The 16,351-nt window shown below is 53.1% G+C and overlaps 5 protein-coding genes across 5 annotated transcripts; all 5 read left to right on the top strand.

The window, feature by feature from the left end:
* Positions 1–5,264: 5,264 nt before the first annotated feature.
* PG985_005602 (uncharacterized protein) lies at positions 5,265–6,997 on the top strand (the record flags this gene model as incomplete). Its single annotated transcript, XM_066825371.1, has 4 exons — positions 5,265–5,306; positions 5,327–5,770; positions 5,803–6,849; positions 6,902–6,997. The coding sequence occupies 4 exons, from the start codon at positions 5,265–5,267 to the stop codon at positions 6,995–6,997; spliced, it is 1,629 nt and encodes a 542-aa protein (XP_066688531.1).
* A 2,369-nt stretch (positions 6,998–9,366) lies between these two features.
* On the top strand, positions 9,367–10,115 carry PG985_005601 (uncharacterized protein; the record flags this gene model as incomplete). The annotated part of the gene is made up of 2 exons (XM_066825370.1): positions 9,367–9,693; positions 9,750–10,115. The coding sequence occupies 2 exons, from the start codon at positions 9,367–9,369 to the stop codon at positions 10,113–10,115; spliced, it is 693 nt and encodes a 230-aa protein (XP_066688530.1).
* A 1,022-nt stretch (positions 10,116–11,137) lies between these two features.
* On the top strand, positions 11,138–11,873 carry PG985_005600 (uncharacterized protein; the record flags this gene model as incomplete). The annotated part of the gene is made up of 3 exons (XM_066825369.1): positions 11,138–11,195; positions 11,438–11,652; positions 11,691–11,873. The coding sequence occupies 3 exons, from the start codon at positions 11,138–11,140 to the stop codon at positions 11,871–11,873; spliced, it is 456 nt and encodes a 151-aa protein (XP_066688529.1).
* Positions 11,874–12,201: 328 nt separating this feature from the next.
* PG985_005599 (uncharacterized protein) lies at positions 12,202–13,539 on the top strand (the record flags this gene model as incomplete). The annotated part of the gene is made up of 2 exons (XM_066825368.1): positions 12,202–12,215; positions 13,179–13,539. 2 exons carry the CDS (start codon positions 12,202–12,204, stop codon positions 13,537–13,539), a joined length of 375 nt encoding a protein of 124 aa, XP_066688528.1.
* A 298-nt stretch (positions 13,540–13,837) lies between these two features.
* On the top strand, positions 13,838–14,336 carry PG985_005598 (uncharacterized protein; the record flags this gene model as incomplete). Its single annotated transcript, XM_066825367.1, has 2 exons — positions 13,838–13,973; positions 14,017–14,336. 2 exons carry the CDS (start codon positions 13,838–13,840, stop codon positions 14,334–14,336), a joined length of 456 nt encoding a protein of 151 aa, XP_066688527.1.
* Positions 14,337–16,351: the final 2,015 nt, after the last annotated feature.

Genomic DNA, 16,351 nt, shown 5'->3' with positions numbered 1-16,351 from the left:
TTATGCTCCTGCAAGAACAAGTCTACGCTGCCTGGCGAGGTCGCAGGGTTCTCAGCCTCGTGAGCTTCGACGTCAAAGGGGCGTATAACGGGGTATTCGACGTCAGGCTGCTCCAGAGAATGAAAGCGCGAGGAATACCAGATCAGCTGCTCCGCTGGATCAAGGCTTTCTGCTCCGGCCGTACGGCGACGGTTCTGGTGAACGGACACACGTCCGAAAGCCTAGCCTACCACAGGCCGGCCTGCCCCAAGGGTCGCCCCTGTCTCCGATCCTGTTCCTCTTCTTCAATGCGGATCTGGTGCAGCGGCGGATCGACTGCTACGGGGGCGCGATCGCCTTTGTCGACGATTTCACAGCGTGGGTCACAGGCCCTGCGGCGGAAAGCAACCGCGATGGGATAGAAGCCATCATCACCGACGCCCTCGCATGGGAAAGAAGGAGCGGTGCGACGTTCGAAGCGGACAAGACAGCCATCATTCACTTTGCCCGTAAGCCGTACAAGGCCGACCCGACGCCCTTCAGCATCAAAGGACGAGAGGTGCGGCCCAAAGAGCACGTCAAGATCCTCGGGGTCGTCATGGACACCAAGCTCAAGTACAAGGAGCACATCGCCGAAGCCGCGGCCAAAGGGCTAGAGGCCGTCTTGGAACTGCGACGGCTCAAGGGGCTCTCCCCGGCCACGGCGCGACAGCTTTTCACGTCGACAGTGGCGCCGGTGGTGGACTACGCCTCGAACGTCTGGATGCACGAGTGCAGGTACTGGGCAGCGGGACCGGTTCAGCGCTTCCAAAGGATCGGGGCGCAGGCGATCGTGGGAACCTTCATGACGGTGGCGACAAGCGTCGCCGAGGCAGAAGCCCACATTGCCGCAGCCCAAGACCGGTTTTGGCGGAGAGCAATCAGGATGTGGACGGACATCCACACCCTCCCGGCGACCAACCCCCTTCGCAGCAGCACGGCGCGAATACGGAAGTTCCGGAGATACCATCGATCGCCATTCTACCAAGTCGCGGACCTGCTCAAACACATACCGATGGAAGAGCTGGAAACCATCGAAGCGTTTGCACTAGCCCCGTGGGAGAGCCGGACAAAGACGATCGCGGACGAGTCGGACGCGAAATCTGAAGTCGAGGGTGCCGACTGGGCCGTGCGCATTGCGGTCAGCAGCTCGGCCAGGAACGGGTTAGTCGGGTACGCGGGCGCTGTCGAAGTGAGGTCATCGACGAAAGCCAGCCCGATGCTCGAGACCCGTGCTGTGACTCTGGGCTCGAGAGAGGAGCAGAACCCATATACTGGAGAGCTGGCTGCTATGGCAGAGATGCTACACTCACTACCGAAGCTTCGGTACCGGAACATCCTGCTGTGTACGAGGAACAGGGCAGCGGTACTCACGCTAAAGAAACCTCGTCAACAGTCTGGGCAACGACACATCCGTCAAGCCTATCAGGCCATTTCGAGCCTGCGTAGGGAAGGAAATAACGTCACCGTCGCCTGGCTACCGACGCATAAAGAGGACGAACTCATGGATCGGGCGAAGAAGGAAGCGAAGACCACAACACGGCCGGGTGCCGAAGCAGGGACCAAGAGGCCGGGGGCGAAGTCAACAACACTGAACCTTGCATGGGCCAAACGGAGCGCTCCAACCAGCCTGCCGGAACGCGTCGGGCAACACTCCAAGCGCGTCGACACAGCTCTTCCAGGAAAACACACAAAGCAGCTGTACAACCGACTCTCGTGGAAAGAAGCCAGTGTACTTGCCCAGCTCCGGACAGGGAAAGCGAGGTTGAACGAATACCTGTATCAGATCAAAGCGACACCGACCGACCAGTGCGACTGCGGATGCGCGAGAGAGACGGTGGAGCACTTCCTCTTCCGGTGCAGCAAATGGACAGCATACCGAACAGAGATGCTACAGTGTACAGACACCCACAGGAGCAACTTGTCCTTTTACTTGGGCGGAAAGTCACCTTCAGACGGCAGGTTCTGGTCTCCCGACATGGAGGCCGTCCGAGCAACAATACGATTTGCGATGGCCACAGGCCGACTGGATGCATACCCATCAACCCATAGGGGTACACCCTAGGGTCATCTACTAACCTATTTTGCCACTGCTAACTGACCCGTGCCTCAGACTGCAGGCGCCGCTTCAGCTGCCGAGGATAGGATGCTGGACACTTGGAGAAGGGCCTTCAAGCTGGCCTGCCAGGAAATGCTACTAACACGGGATCCCAAACAGGAACGTGCTGACGGTAATGGAGTGACCAACTGAAAATGGAGCATGCATGGGCTTTGGGTGACAAGTAAGCGATTCAAGAATGTACCGTAAATCAGCGTTAGTTGCCCTTTCGGCTCCGCCGCCCGGGCGTTAATAAACTGTGTGTGTGTGTGTGTAAAAAACTGGATCTGTTGCTGAGATGAAAGTATAGTGTACAATTGGACCGGTAGGTGGCTTTCGGTTCTTATATACAAGGTACGCTTCCTCCAACCGCTCTAGAGATGATGTTATCCTTTATACTGCAGACTGGTAAGCAAAGACCGCGGCTATATCCCACTCAATACCAAGTAATCCTTGTTGCTTGGTTCCGTACCCGCGTAGCCGTGCTACTTGCTCTGTCGTTTCTCGAATTTCTTGCAAATCTATCCAAGCCCGCCTCGGTTTTCAGCTCGTTCTGCCCGTAACCTCTCCAAACCAACCTTCAAAGACGCTGCTGACGTCACACCCACCGCAATATGTTTCCACATTTGGAAAGAAAAGACAAGCCCTGCATCCCACCGATGCGTTATATAAATTGGTGGGATTGAGTTGGTCACAAGGTCCTGAAGGCCCTGAAACCGATGTACGCCGCAGCAGGTAGCAAACAGTGTCAGCATTTCGGGTGGCGGGCACAGGGGGATAGGCGCAGTAACGACAGGGTTTATTACTACTGTTGAGGCACGGGTAGCAGAGATAACGAAGACCTTAGGATAACACAGGTATCAGCTATATTAAGGCCCAGCCAGGGCCTATGCCCTACATCAGAGGCAGGTCGACCCGTCAGTGGCCACCAGATTATCTCAGCATTTAGTGCCTCAACAGTCGGAATACCGATCGCTACGACGCTTTGAACTATGATCACTACTCGAGGGCCATGTTGCGATAAATTTTGTTTCGTGATTCAGGGGTCATGTCGCGATGAATATCGCTTCTTAATTTCAAGGCTATATTGCAATATATTTCGGTTTCTCCCATTGGCCAGTTAATTAAAACGCTAATGCAGCGCAGATTAATAAAAAATCGTGAGCCACAATGTCGAACACTCCTATGATCCCAGGAAAGTGCATTTGTGTGTGAAATATCGATATGCTTATGATTCAACATCACCATGGCTCTAGCAAACATTTGTAGAATGGCCGTACGTCAAGTTGAGTAAGGTGATCCGCCCGCATATGAAGGATTATTACAATGTACGCCAGTGGGCCACCAATAGAGGGTTGGCCATATTACCTGTTTCCTCCTTACTCGTCCATTGGGTCTTATTCAGCTTATAATACTCTAGAGAGACTGTCAAGGCCATGTGTGAAACCTACATCACTGGCGACGAATTAATTGGCTGAAGCTGTTTGTACAGCGGTCACCATGCCCGGGTTACACTATCGAGACCAACCTTTCTCTTAGATCTTGGAGTCTCTTAGCGACGAGATTAGTATATAAATAATGTGTTGTTTCCCATGACCAAGACAAATATTATTTCCATCAAGCAACCTCTCAAGCAATTACTCACGCAATCACTCAAGTAATCTCATCAATTCCACGGAAGTTAAATCTTCTCAACGCTTCCTCAGTCAAGCCAAAAATGCCGTTCTTTAGCTACGCCGGCGTTCTGGCCCTGACTGCCGCAGCTGTCTAGGCTACTTCAGTCAACATCTTCTCTGGCACTGCTTGCGCCGACAATGATTTCATCGAGACCTTGACCGCATCAGCCGGCTGCCACAAGCTCCCGTCCGGCGTCGAGGCCTTTGATACTCGCACGCTGAGCGGCTCAGGCACCGGTAAGTTATAATATTCAATGCTATGACTTCACCATCTCCTGCTAACGCAAATCGAAGTCACCGTTTACTCCGACACGGCCTGCTCGAACAACCCCAAGGCTGCTAGAGTTAACCAGTGCGTCAGCCGCTCCGGAGGGTGGAAGAGTTGGTCTGTGGATGGCTGCTAGATCATCGTACGGAACATGGTCTTTCACCATAGTATTTGCACTGTTGGCGGATATGTTGCTGAAAAGCGATGATTCGGGTTTTCTTGGAGTCAAAATTTCCATTCCTTATGGCCACGTTGTGGTGTGCGCACAGCACAACGTGACTCTTATCGTGATCCCTACTGCAGTAGTATCATCCTTTTAATCACGAATCCATCAGAGATACAAATAGCCACTCAGTATATATATATATATACTAAAAAAACTCGTCTTAGTGGTCAGGATAAGGGTGTGAAAGCTTACGTTAAAACACCCGGTTGGTCCCGAGGGAGCTCATCGGCTTGTACCGTCTTCCGAACATGACATTGAAAGCAACGACGGGAAGGGAATAGCTTGGCCAGGAATCGGAGCCAATTCCAATCAGCAGTTTGGGATGAGCAAGTACAGACTCGATCCATCAAGCGCGCGCCAACAGTGGAAGCGTCAACGCGAATGTGTAAGCAGTGCCGCACTCATACCAAACACTCATTCAGCTAGGTTCAATAATTAATAAGACCTGGTTCCAATTTAAGCAGGCCTCTTACATAACTAGGTAGGCCTCCGACATGAATACATGCAGGTTTGTCTCAAACCTTATGTAATAATGACGAAGACACACTAAAATGCTGGAAGGAACGCGCCCCTGATGACTTTGGCTTCTGTAAATAAAGCATAGAAATCTGCTCCTTGGCTGAAGGAGTTTAAACGGACTGGGCCGTTTTACCATCTTCCGAACCTTCGTCCACCCAATACAAATCTCTGTTCCACCAGCCCCAGATCTTGAAATATGGTGCTGACTCCGTTCGGGTCTGAGCCATTGAACGAGCTTTGGGGGACCGGTTGGACTTGATGGATGCCATCGATAGCCTTCGGTCCCAAGGAATCAGTTACTACGTTTCTTTGCCCCAGATCATCGTCTGTGGAGACCAATCCTCCGGCAAAAGCTCTGTCCTTGAAGCCATATCTGGTGTTCCGTTCCCGTCAAAAGCAATCTTTGCACACGTTTCCCCACCGAGTTGGTGCTGCGTCGAGCCCCAGACACCGCCGTCAATGTCCCCCATCATTCGCGGCGCGCGACAGGGAGGCATGCCGGTATCATATTCAACGAGCAGCTTCAAGACTTTGATGGACTGGCAGCTTTGACCGAAAAGGCCAAGGATGTCATGGGCCTCTCGTCGCTCAACCAGAGGTTTTCCAACGACATCCTCCGAGTGGAGATATCCGGGCCCAACCGGCCTCACCTCACCATTGTTAACCTCCCAGGCCTTATCCACTCGGAGACCAAGCAGCAGGTCTCCTCCGATGTCGACCTTATCCAAGACGTTGTCACTTCATTCATGAAGAAGCCTCGAAGCATCATCCTTGCCGTTGTTTCTGTCAAGAACGACTTCGCCAACCAGGTTGTGCTCAAGCTAGCCCGCACCGCAGACCCCAATGGCACTCGCACTCTTGGGGTCATCACCAAGCCCGATACCCTGTTTCCCGGGTCGGAGAGCGAGGTCCAGTACGCCTCACTGGCCCAGAACCAGGAGGTCGAGTTCCGCCTTGGCTGGCATGTTCTGAGGAACATGGACTCTGAAGCCGGCAGGACGACACTCAGAGGAACAAAGAAGAAGCCGCCTTCATGAAACAGGGCATCTGGAAGAAGCTTCCCGAATCGATACTTGAGATCGATCAGCTGCGTTCCCGTCTCAGCCAGGTCCTCCTTGGCCATATCACATCAGAGCTCCCGGCTCTTGTCTCTGAGATTGAGCGGAAGCGCACTGCGTGCAAGGAGAAACTCGAGAAGCTCAGTCCTTCTCGTGCCACCTTGTACGAGCAACAGCTGCATCTCCTGAGTGCAAGCGAGGCATTCCAGCGCATCACCAGGGATGCAGTCGATGGGATTTGGGATGACCCGTTCTTCCAAGTCGATGTGGAATCGGATCACGGCTACAAGTCCCGCCTCCTGGCCGTCGTGCAGAATCTTAACAAGGATTTTGCCAAAGTCCTGAAGGACCATGGCCACCAGCGGCACATTGTTACTGACGTCAAGAAAATAGATTCTAACAACACCCTTGGGGTCGTCGCTATCACCAGAGATAATTTCGTTGAGCACGTGCTGCTCAAGATGAAACGAGCCCGAGGCCGTGAGCTACCAGGCCTGTTCGACCCATTGATAGTCACTGAACTTTTCCATGAACAAGCTGCCCCATGGGGAGCACTTGCACACAGCCATGCGTCGAAGGCCTTGCATGCCTGCAAAGGGTTCTTGTATTCGGTCGTCAGGCACGTGACCGACACAGGGACCGCGGCAGGCATCCTCCAACGGATTGTCGAGCCTTCGATGAAGAAAATGCTTGTTCACATGAAGGGTAAAACCGACGAGGTCCTCAAGTCCCATCAGAGGGTGCATCCTATCACCTACAAACTTGACTTGTCTCATATCCTGCACAGCATCCGGAGCAAGAGAAACAAGGAGACCTACACCAAGACATTAAAGAGCTTCTTCGACGTCTCTACCCTGCAGCGTCAAAGCCACAGTACCTTCGACATGGAGGCACTCGCCAATACCCTGATGCGAGATACTACTGAGCCAGACCTGGATCAGTATGCGGCCTGCGAAGCATTGGATGTCATGGAGGCGTATTACCAGGTGAGCAGGATCTACATGCATAGAGATTTGTCGCTGAACCTGGTGGCTATAGGTTGCTCTGAAGCGCTTCATCGATGACATCGCTGTGGAGCGTGGCCCGAAATCTCGCCACCAGGCCCCTCCTCGCGAATACCCGTCGACTTACTAGGATTCGGTTGAGGATCGGCCTGTTTGGCTGGGTGTTGTTGCTGTTGTAATTGCCCCTCCTCGCTGGCTTGCCGGGCTTGTGTCTGGTGAGCCTCTTGTTTATTGCCGGCCGGGTCGTTGGACTCGCGCGTCTGATCGACTTTGGTCTCGCCCAAGACGTCTGTAGCGAGCGCTCTGGAGAGGGAGAATAGGCGACGCTGAGTTATGGCAGCAGCGACAGCGGACTGGACCAGAGGGCGGCGATGTTGTAGGATATAACCCCATTGATTGGTGGTGGCTTGGCGCCGGAGTGTTCTTGAAAGCATGATTGGAATATCTCTATATGCGCAAATATATCTGCGTGTGCATCGATGTAATGATTTTTGTTATCACTTTTCGGTTACTCCCGAGATCTCAAATATATAACTATAGAGTATTGGCTAGTTTTGATACACCTGGATTGTGATGAGGTCAGTCTCATGTCAGATGGGGCATCCCCAATCTCCCGTGCTGCTCTCCCAGGCGTACTTTCCCGTATCTCTAGGCAAAATGCACTCGTTTACATCCTTTCCTGACGATGCTACCGAACAGCAGCATACTTGGGCGAATGGGGACACAAACGGGCCCCGATACTGTCGCATTCCCTTGTTGGTTGTAACGCACTTGCTGGCCCATACGAGTCACTTTCAGCTCCCTTAATTCTCACCGAATCGTGTGTAGAAAAGTGACACTGGGAGGCCGAAACAACCATTCTAGTCCGCCTGGCCGTAGTTTCCAACTGTACCCTTTCGACGTGGTGCGCGGTTCCAAATGGAATCAGAAATATCCAGTAACATAAAGTACTGTCTTTCTGCTACACCAGCTCAAAGGGTCTCACGCGCTGTTTCCAGTCCTGAGTTCTGTTGGCTCTTATTGTGCTGCGGATTTGGGACCGTCGCGTACGTGGCACTGAAAGACGGGAATGGATGGCGGACAGGCAGCTTGTGATCCAGCCCATACCTATTATGGTGCGCAGAACCAGAGCCCGATGTGATGTTCCCACCTCTCCGCTTGTACCGATCCGACCTGAGGCCGGTCACCTCGAAGCCTAATTCATCCAGCAGCGCATTAAAAAAAATTGCTTCATCCGCCTAGAGATTGAAGATACCCGCGCGCTGTTGGAGCACAGAGTCAGAAGAGTAGCAATGGCGCACTAGCGCTACTACCGTAGTGGGCCAGCCGATCGCCTTTAGGACCAACTCCCCCAATATTCTCCGCTTCGCTAGAGCTTATCCTCGTCAACAATGGGTTCTGGAACCAGATCAGCAGCTGCCCTGGCGAGGTTTGCCCAACTCGCACTCATTCCGTCATCAAAATTTCATACAAGCAAACCAAGCAGCTTGCTATATCTACCGTTACGCGAGACTCTATTGAAGCTCAATGGACATTCAAGGAGTATGCTACAAGAAGATCAAGCAAGTTGCCCGAGCCGTTCTAACTAGACCTCCGTAATGGCTCCCACCAAGACCAGATCTACATTCCCTGCAGCCCTATTGCATAGATGACCTTGCTCTCCCGGTCAATCACCGGCTAGATTAAAACATAACAGCGAGGGCTAGTACTGTGATCACTACATGACGACGCTGGAGATCATGGCGTTACTAAACCAAGCTCTGGTCCCATAATTATTAATTGGGATAATCTACAAGGTTCCATGTCGAGTGAAGTAGAGTGATGCTTTATCGTCACACAACCAACAGAGAAGGGGGGTACAGTAACTCCGTGCTCCTCCGGGACTACGTATAAGTACGACCAGATGCATTTCGGCTGTCCGTTGAAAGCTGGCAATACGTCGTGAGGACTGAACCCAGACAGGGAAAAAAATGAATCCTGACGACATAACCAGTGATGACAGGAATTATGGATCCAAGTGTGATTGGCTCCGGGCGGAGGGGCCCTGGCCTCATCGTGACAGCGGCCCGGACCTAACACCCGTGTGCGACAGTCTGCCCTCTCCAGTTTCTTCAAGGCCTCATAGTGATCAAATGGCCTCGCAGTGCTGACGATCCAATTGCCGTACGTGGATGCTGACAAGAGTTGGGGTCCCAACCATGTACCATTCCAGATCGATATCACCGGCTGCCTCCGCTCTTATTAATGCAACAGCACGCAGGATGAGAGGTGACCACTAACAATTTTTAACTTTCGATTGGCCAAAATGAGTTATTGAGGTGATGCTACGCTTCCTACGTCTCCCAATCCAATGGAGAGCCTCCTGTTTGTCATGGTTGTTGAGCAAGATAAAGCAAGTTCAATGCTTGGTAATATAAAGGTCCCCGCCGTTTCAGGTGCTGATAATTGTGACCCTCGCAGCGCTGCCAATACCCCATCACATACTCTCCTGCTTCCAATATGCAACTACTAGGGTTCCGCCCGCTCATTCGAGCATCCTTACAATCCGCTCTCGCGTCTGCGTACAAGCCGAAGAGTACGAGGATCGCCTCGCTGTCCACCATCACCGAGGTCATCACGAAGGACCACCGAGAGCTCGAGGAGCACTACAACGAGGTCGTCCTGACCAATGATGCCGACCACCGCGCTCGCTATGGCAACCAGTTCACTTGGGAGCTGGCGCGCCATTCCATCGCCGAGGAGCTGATTGTCTACCCGGCGATGGAGAAGTACATCGGTTCGATGGGCAAGCAGCTCGCGGACAACGACCGGGCACAGCACCATCGGGTATTTTCTCGTGCCACGCCTTAACCCAAATTTCCAGGTCCTGACTTTTGCTACAGATCAAAGAGCTATTGAAGGAGTATCAGAATTTGCGGGGCGACGACCCCAAGCATGTACCCAAGCTGAAGGAGCTGTGGCAGGCGCTGTCGCTACACATCAAGGAGGAGGAGAAGGAGGACCTGCCCGAGCTGGAGCAGGCCATCCTGAACGCCAAGGGTGATGGCGAGTCGGAGACGTTGGCCAAGACCTTCCAACGGACCAAGTATTTTGTGCCCACGCGCAGCCACCCCAGTGCCGGCGAGAACCCGGCCTTTGAGTCCGTCATGGGTTTGATGGCCGCGCCGATGGATAAGCTGGCCGACATGTTCCGCAAGTTCCCCAAAGAGGAACATTCGTCAGCCAATTGGAACAAGGACGCGCCTTGAGCGATGTGGCTGCTTCTTGCGTGGCACTGGGTGTGAGTCAGGTTTCTGTAAAGCAAGCTCGGGCATCTAAGATTGAACCAATAAATTCTAAGTCTGCTAGGTATAATGTGTCCCATAAGTCCCTGCTTGCGTCGCCGAACCATGATGAAGGCACTGCCCTTGAAGACTTGAGTCTCTAGATTGAGCAGTCTGCGATGAATGGCTTTGCTGATACGACTCGTCTGGCGCTGTCGGATTCGTTGTTGTCATGGTCGACGACAAGGGATACCGCCCATCCTGCATCCAGGAAGTCGGCATCGGTGATTCGAACGGAACGCACCAACCTCTTACTGTCAGCAATCAGTTTGCGCTCGATAAGCATCGCACTCACCTTCAGATTGAAGACTGCTAAAGCGATTCCAAGCCTGAAATCTTGAGTCACTATACACCAGTCCTTGTATAAAATTGTCCTTCTTCACCATCTCTTCGCCCAACTTTTGAATTTGCTCCGCCTTTTCTTGTATGATATCTATTAAGCCTCGCCTCTGCTTGTCCTTGTCCTCCACCAATACTTGCATTTTCTTATCAAGCTTCGCCACCATCTTGTCCCTCTCTTCGATGGTCCTATTCTTCACATCCACTTCCCTTTCAAGCTCACTTATCCTGCTTTTATGAGCTAGGTCGCGCCTGAGCACGTAAATACACTCTGTCCCATTCGCGTAGCATCCATCGCATGGTGTCTGACCATTACACTAGAATTATATTAGACTCTTACTCCCCCGTCTTAAAGTTGATAGCATACCTTGCTTTTCCGCAAACGGCACGGGTTGCATGCCGTTTGAATAAGCCTTTTTCTTTTCGGCGGCTTCTCTACCTGTTGGATTTCGTGTCCCACTTTCGGTAATAATGGCCTCAAACTCATCGCGAATCATCTTCCACAATTGCAACCAAAGATGATTGGACTACAAACAGACTGGCTTTGTCGACGCAGGCGTAAAACGACCTCGAAATCTTGTAAAACTATGTTAGATTGGGGTGAAAACATGCGAAGTGAGGGGTCAGGCTGGCCAATGATGATGCAGTGCGCGACTCATGTCGCCAGTAAGTCTCATCACGCCTCAAACACAATAGAGGAGCTAAAACGAACGGCTTACTAGAGTCCATATCGCAAGCGCGCAGGGGCTACGATAATGAATGCCCCACAGAGCATAAGACATTTATATAGTCACAATAGATTGATCCTGGAGCGCCTCCTTTATTATTAACAGTACACCTTAGACCGAAGATACTCGGTAGATCACACAGTTCACGAATGACGCAACCCTTGACTAATCACATTCAAGGCGAGAAAGCAGAACAGAACATCGATGCGTTGCTGTTGTACTGCAATTTCACATTAACAGATCTTTCAAAGAAGGCCACTTCGGTTTCGCATGGATGTCTCGCCCGACTACCGAGCAGCGCCGAGAGTGGATGGGCGACACCGAGCACTATCATCATGGACAAAAATGGTGCTACTGGATACTTCAACCCGGGCAGACGGTATTCTTTCCTTCGGGTACGATCCACAGCGTATTTCGTATTCGGCAAACACAGACGCTTGGGCTGGGGGGCCATATGCTTCAATGGTCTGGTCTGGCGCAGTGGATAGAGGTAGTCCGCGAACAGGCCGAGGCCCCGAACAGCACGAACGAAGATGTGACCGATATTGGGAAATGGTTTCCGGTGGTAGAGGATCTTGTTCGAAAACGACTGAAACGCGCCAGCGCCTTGGACTAGCTTGATGCGTAGAAGCGATTGGTTGATGAAGGAACGAGCGGCGGTATTTTCTCCCAATGGCTTACAAGTGGAAATCACCACCTATTTCGGCAGTTGCAAGGAGAGGATGCGCTGGTGTCGCTCCTGGGGATGTTGGGCGGACATGTCACGGCATGTATGTCTTCTTTGACTCTTTTCAATTTGTGTCTATCCCGGTAAGCAGGCATCGGTGCTCGGAGAGCTCGCGAAGGCTGGGATTTGTGGGCCCGCGCTGTCAGGCGCTACGGGTGGTGTCACCGGACCTGGGCCTTGACGGCGGTGTCGGTGCCACCTGCGCCTGATCTCCGAGATGAAAGGCATTGCGTACGGAAAACGCATGCTACGATGAGGATGGAAGGGAGTGCATGAAGTGCAGCACAAAGAGGGACATATAAGGCTGAAGCCGCCCACCACAGATCAATGAGACGTGCCGCTCCCTACTCGCCATGCACCTCGGATTTGCCCTGCAGTGTGGCATTGCGGCAGCAGTGTCGCGACGCTGTGCCTGGCAGCCAGGAGAGGGAGGAGCTGCCTTTGGGAGCCGACTCGTCCTGAATGTGGCTACGATAGTACATTACTAGGAGGCCGAACAAATGGGAATCCGCCTTGCTACTCGGCCTTCCTGGGGGAACCACCGTCGATTGCTGTAGAGGTCGGCTGGCCCGGCGTACGACCTCTCGGGACTTGCCGTGTGGCTTGCATGCGCGGTAGCATCGCGACGGAGTCGCGCGTCTGGGGATACACGCGGGTACAGGTGGACAACGCTCTATGAGCCGACAAGATGGTGCGAGCGGTCTGCTAGCGACAGAGGGACTTTGCGTGTCCGGCACAGTGCCAACGCGGATAACCTTGACCGGGTCTCTGGCGCGTAGAGGTGTGCCCCGCTGTAATGGAGATATACGTTCAGTAAACAGCGCGAATCGGACCCGTCGTGGCAGCCGATCGAGCTTGCGTTGTGGGGGAGTTCGCGCTAGACTCACAGCCCTACCGTGGGTACTAGTGACGCGTGGGCCAGACCGATCGCGGTCCCAGGTCCACGCTCGAACCTGGCTAGCCGGGGATCGCGACGGGACAGGGGTGGCGCAACCGGCGTAAACAAAGGAAGTCACCTCAGAAAGGCTTTCAGCATAGTCTCGATAGAGAAACGCAGCTAAATAGGACGCCAAGCGCGGTATTTGTGTTCCTCCGATGCAATGTGCGCCAAATCGTTCAGCAAGTACAGCACCATAATCACGGAGGAGACCCTGCCCGGACAGCCTCGTAACATTGGCTGGCATCACGACGCAGCGGCCCGCCCGAGTTCAGGAAGGACCAACCATATCCGAGGGTAAAGATTGCGGAAGACCCCCGAGAATCCAAGCGGTTTGCGGACTGGGCAGTCCGCTGCATAACGGGCAAACGGATGTTTGTCTTCACGGATGGTGGATCATGCGCCCAGGCCTCTTCCGCAGCATTCACCTATATCTGCTTACCAGAGGGCCAGGCGCAGCGAAAGAGTCACTGGCATGACGAATCGTATGGTATCATTGGCGACATCCAATCGCGAGAAGCCGAGATGATCGCCTTGACCAAGGCCCTCGAGGCGGTGGAGAGGGAAGCCGAGCGGCAGGCGGTGGATGCGGAAAGCCCGTTGCGCGTCCTTGTCTGAGACAATCTTCATTTCTGCCAGGCCACCTTAGCGAATGGAAAGGCTTGCCGTGCATCTAAGGGTCTGGCTCGAGACAATGCAAGCCGGGCCCTGGAAAGGACGATCAATCGGATGCGGTCGATGGGCTCTACCGTCCAACTCGAGCTCTATTGGGTGAAAGGCCATTCATCCATACAACACAACCAGCGGGCCGACAGCCTTGCCACAAGTGCGTTACATGCCGTAAAGGAATACGTGCGACGTACCAGGCATGAAACCGCGAGGGACACCAGAGGGTATGACCTCATACCCCTCACACATGAAACAACGACCCGAGGAAGGCATCGGCCAGCGAACCCATGATGTCGTGCAAGAGCTCCAGAAGGAGGTTAGGGCCGCTACGCAGCGACAGATCGATACCATGGTTGCTTTCCTAGCCAAACTGGAGGCGCAGAGTAACACGATGGAATCGATGATAGCATCTCAGTCGATCCGTAGCCATCAATGATCCTGAACTTGTTGGGTTTCACCCAAAAACCGTCGCTGTGGCAAGCCAATACCCGCCCAGAGGTACCGAAGCTCCTGAGGTCAACCCAACTGATGTGGGCAGTGTGGCGCAGAGCCAGGCACCGGAACAAGATGCCCAGGGTATCACGACGAATCAGGGCCCGGGCGAGAAGAGCCAGGAGCCGTTGGGCAGGGGAAAGATAGAGGAAGTTACAGACAAGGATATTGCACCGAAGCGGCTGCGCAGAAGGCGTCAGGCTGCCCTTGTGTTTCTCAGGGTTAGCAAACCATTGCGTTCCTGGTCTCGGTGAAACTGGGAGAGAAACATCACAGCAGCCGCCCGTAGCTGTGGTTAGTAGCTGTTAATCTACTGTCTCGAATCTTTTTCTTGTCTGTCCCGTGGGATTCCAACTTCGACAAGCCCCAACACGACGTTTGAACCTGGCAGATCCCGGACTCGTCCACGTTCTAATCTGGCGACAGGGACAAGACGGGTCAGGGTTGGCAGACAGGGAAGGTCGGTGAGCTATTTCCGAACATGGCTTCTTCACATGAATCGTCCTTCCTTAGGATTCCCCTCCATTTGCTAGAACTGTGGCCGTCTAAATGCCGAAAAGTGGTCTATAGACTCCTTACAAATGGTCTAGCCTTGCTTAATGGGGCTCACAAAGCTCTAGTCGGCCGAGCTTGAATATCTACACCTTCAACCTACCACTCTTTCACTTCTCAAGCAAGCCACGAACTCCACCTCACACCAGAAAATTCTGATTATGCCTACGGCTTATGTTGCGGGGTTTATCAGTCGAAAGCCCATACAATCGAGGCCGCGCCCGGCCGCTCCTCAATGAACGTCCATCGTACACCCCACCGAACTGGCACCAACTTTTATTGTATCTGTCAAGAAGACATCTTGTCAGGCGACCAAACCACGAAGCCGCCTTGTGACACAACTTTCACGCCCAAACCACTAGATCATGTCCATGCGGATGTGTCAAAAGCGGTCAATGGACCGGGATGTGCACCGCCTTCTGGCTATGCCCTCTACGGCCTGGATATAGAAGTGGCAGTCGACTAGGGATATCACAATGAGAATTTGTACGCTTCGGGGAGCAGGCTGGTCAATCCCCTGGAGGCCTTCAGCCACGGGGGGGAGGCAGGGGTTGAAAAACCTACAAATAGAGCTGCCACCCCCCAACTAATCCTGAGGACCTTCCTCTTCTCCAACGCTTTTTTGAGATCCGAAAACCTCCATTCTATTCCCAGAGTATTCGCTCTCTTGTCCACCCATTACTTGCTACCATGGGAAATGAATTGATTCCTGTGGCGAGGGGCGATGGTCTGAACAGAGCGGTTCGATCCCTCATGCTGTTTCTCTCGGATATCAAGAACGCGGACCTTCTTCCAGTATGTCGGGACTCTGCCATTCGCGAGATATACTAATCGAAGATAAGTGCGGAGATGAGATGCTCAACTTTTGCAGCAGGGCCCCGGAGGGGGCGCGCTGGTTTTCCATGCAGATCTTGCGTGAGTTGGCGTGAGTCGACGCAACGCCCACGGATCGAGCCTTGGATCATACGTTGCCGAAGACACGGAAACGAACAAGAGACTCTGGTCGATCGTATCAACCGTCCAAGCGTATCCGTATCGCAGAAGGACCTTCCCAAATGCCTGCTGACGTGCCTCATAACGAGGACGGACCGTCGTTCGAACAAGATCCTCACTTGAGAGAGCGCCAGCTCAGACGATTACGTAGCGAGAACATCACGCTAGTCGGCCGCCTTCATGAAGCTCTTCAGAAAGTGGACGAGCTACACCATTGCACGAGAGTGGCAGACCCGACTCACACGTTCACCCTCAGTCATGAGAACCTCGTCCCCAGGAAAAGGCTGCTTGCTATCGAGATTGCGCGCGAGGATTATGGTCCTATCAAAACAGGCAGTCTCGGTCCTAGTAGGAACAACATTAGCGCCGAGCTCGAAGTGATCGAGGACTCAATTGCTGACGCGTGCGCCTCGCTTAGCTTGTTTAGCCGGGCGCTGGATCAGCCCAAGGAAACTACGAATCCATTACTTTCACGGTTAATCGGCACCCTCTATGGCTTGGATATCGAATTCTTTGTGGCACGTTGCAAGGAATACCGCATCGAGATGGTCGACGTCCTCAGGTCGCTGGTGGCCACAGCACTTTGAGCCTTTGCATGGAGACACCCCCCTGAAGAGATAATAACCGCAGAGTCTCCGATTCTGGGTCACTACTGTGTCGCGCTTTCCCTTGATTCAAACCCTCTATAGGGGGAGCAGAATCAACTCGTGAGAGGCAAGGAAAG

This window comes from Apiospora marii, assembly GCF_038362585.1.
Source record: "Apiospora marii strain CBS 49790 chromosome Unknown utg000003l_segment0_segment0, whole genome shotgun sequence".
In the NCBI taxonomy this organism is placed as follows: domain Eukaryota; kingdom Fungi; phylum Ascomycota; class Sordariomycetes; order Amphisphaeriales; family Apiosporaceae; genus Apiospora; species Apiospora marii.
This window is presented reverse-complemented; position numbering and strand designations above follow the sequence as displayed.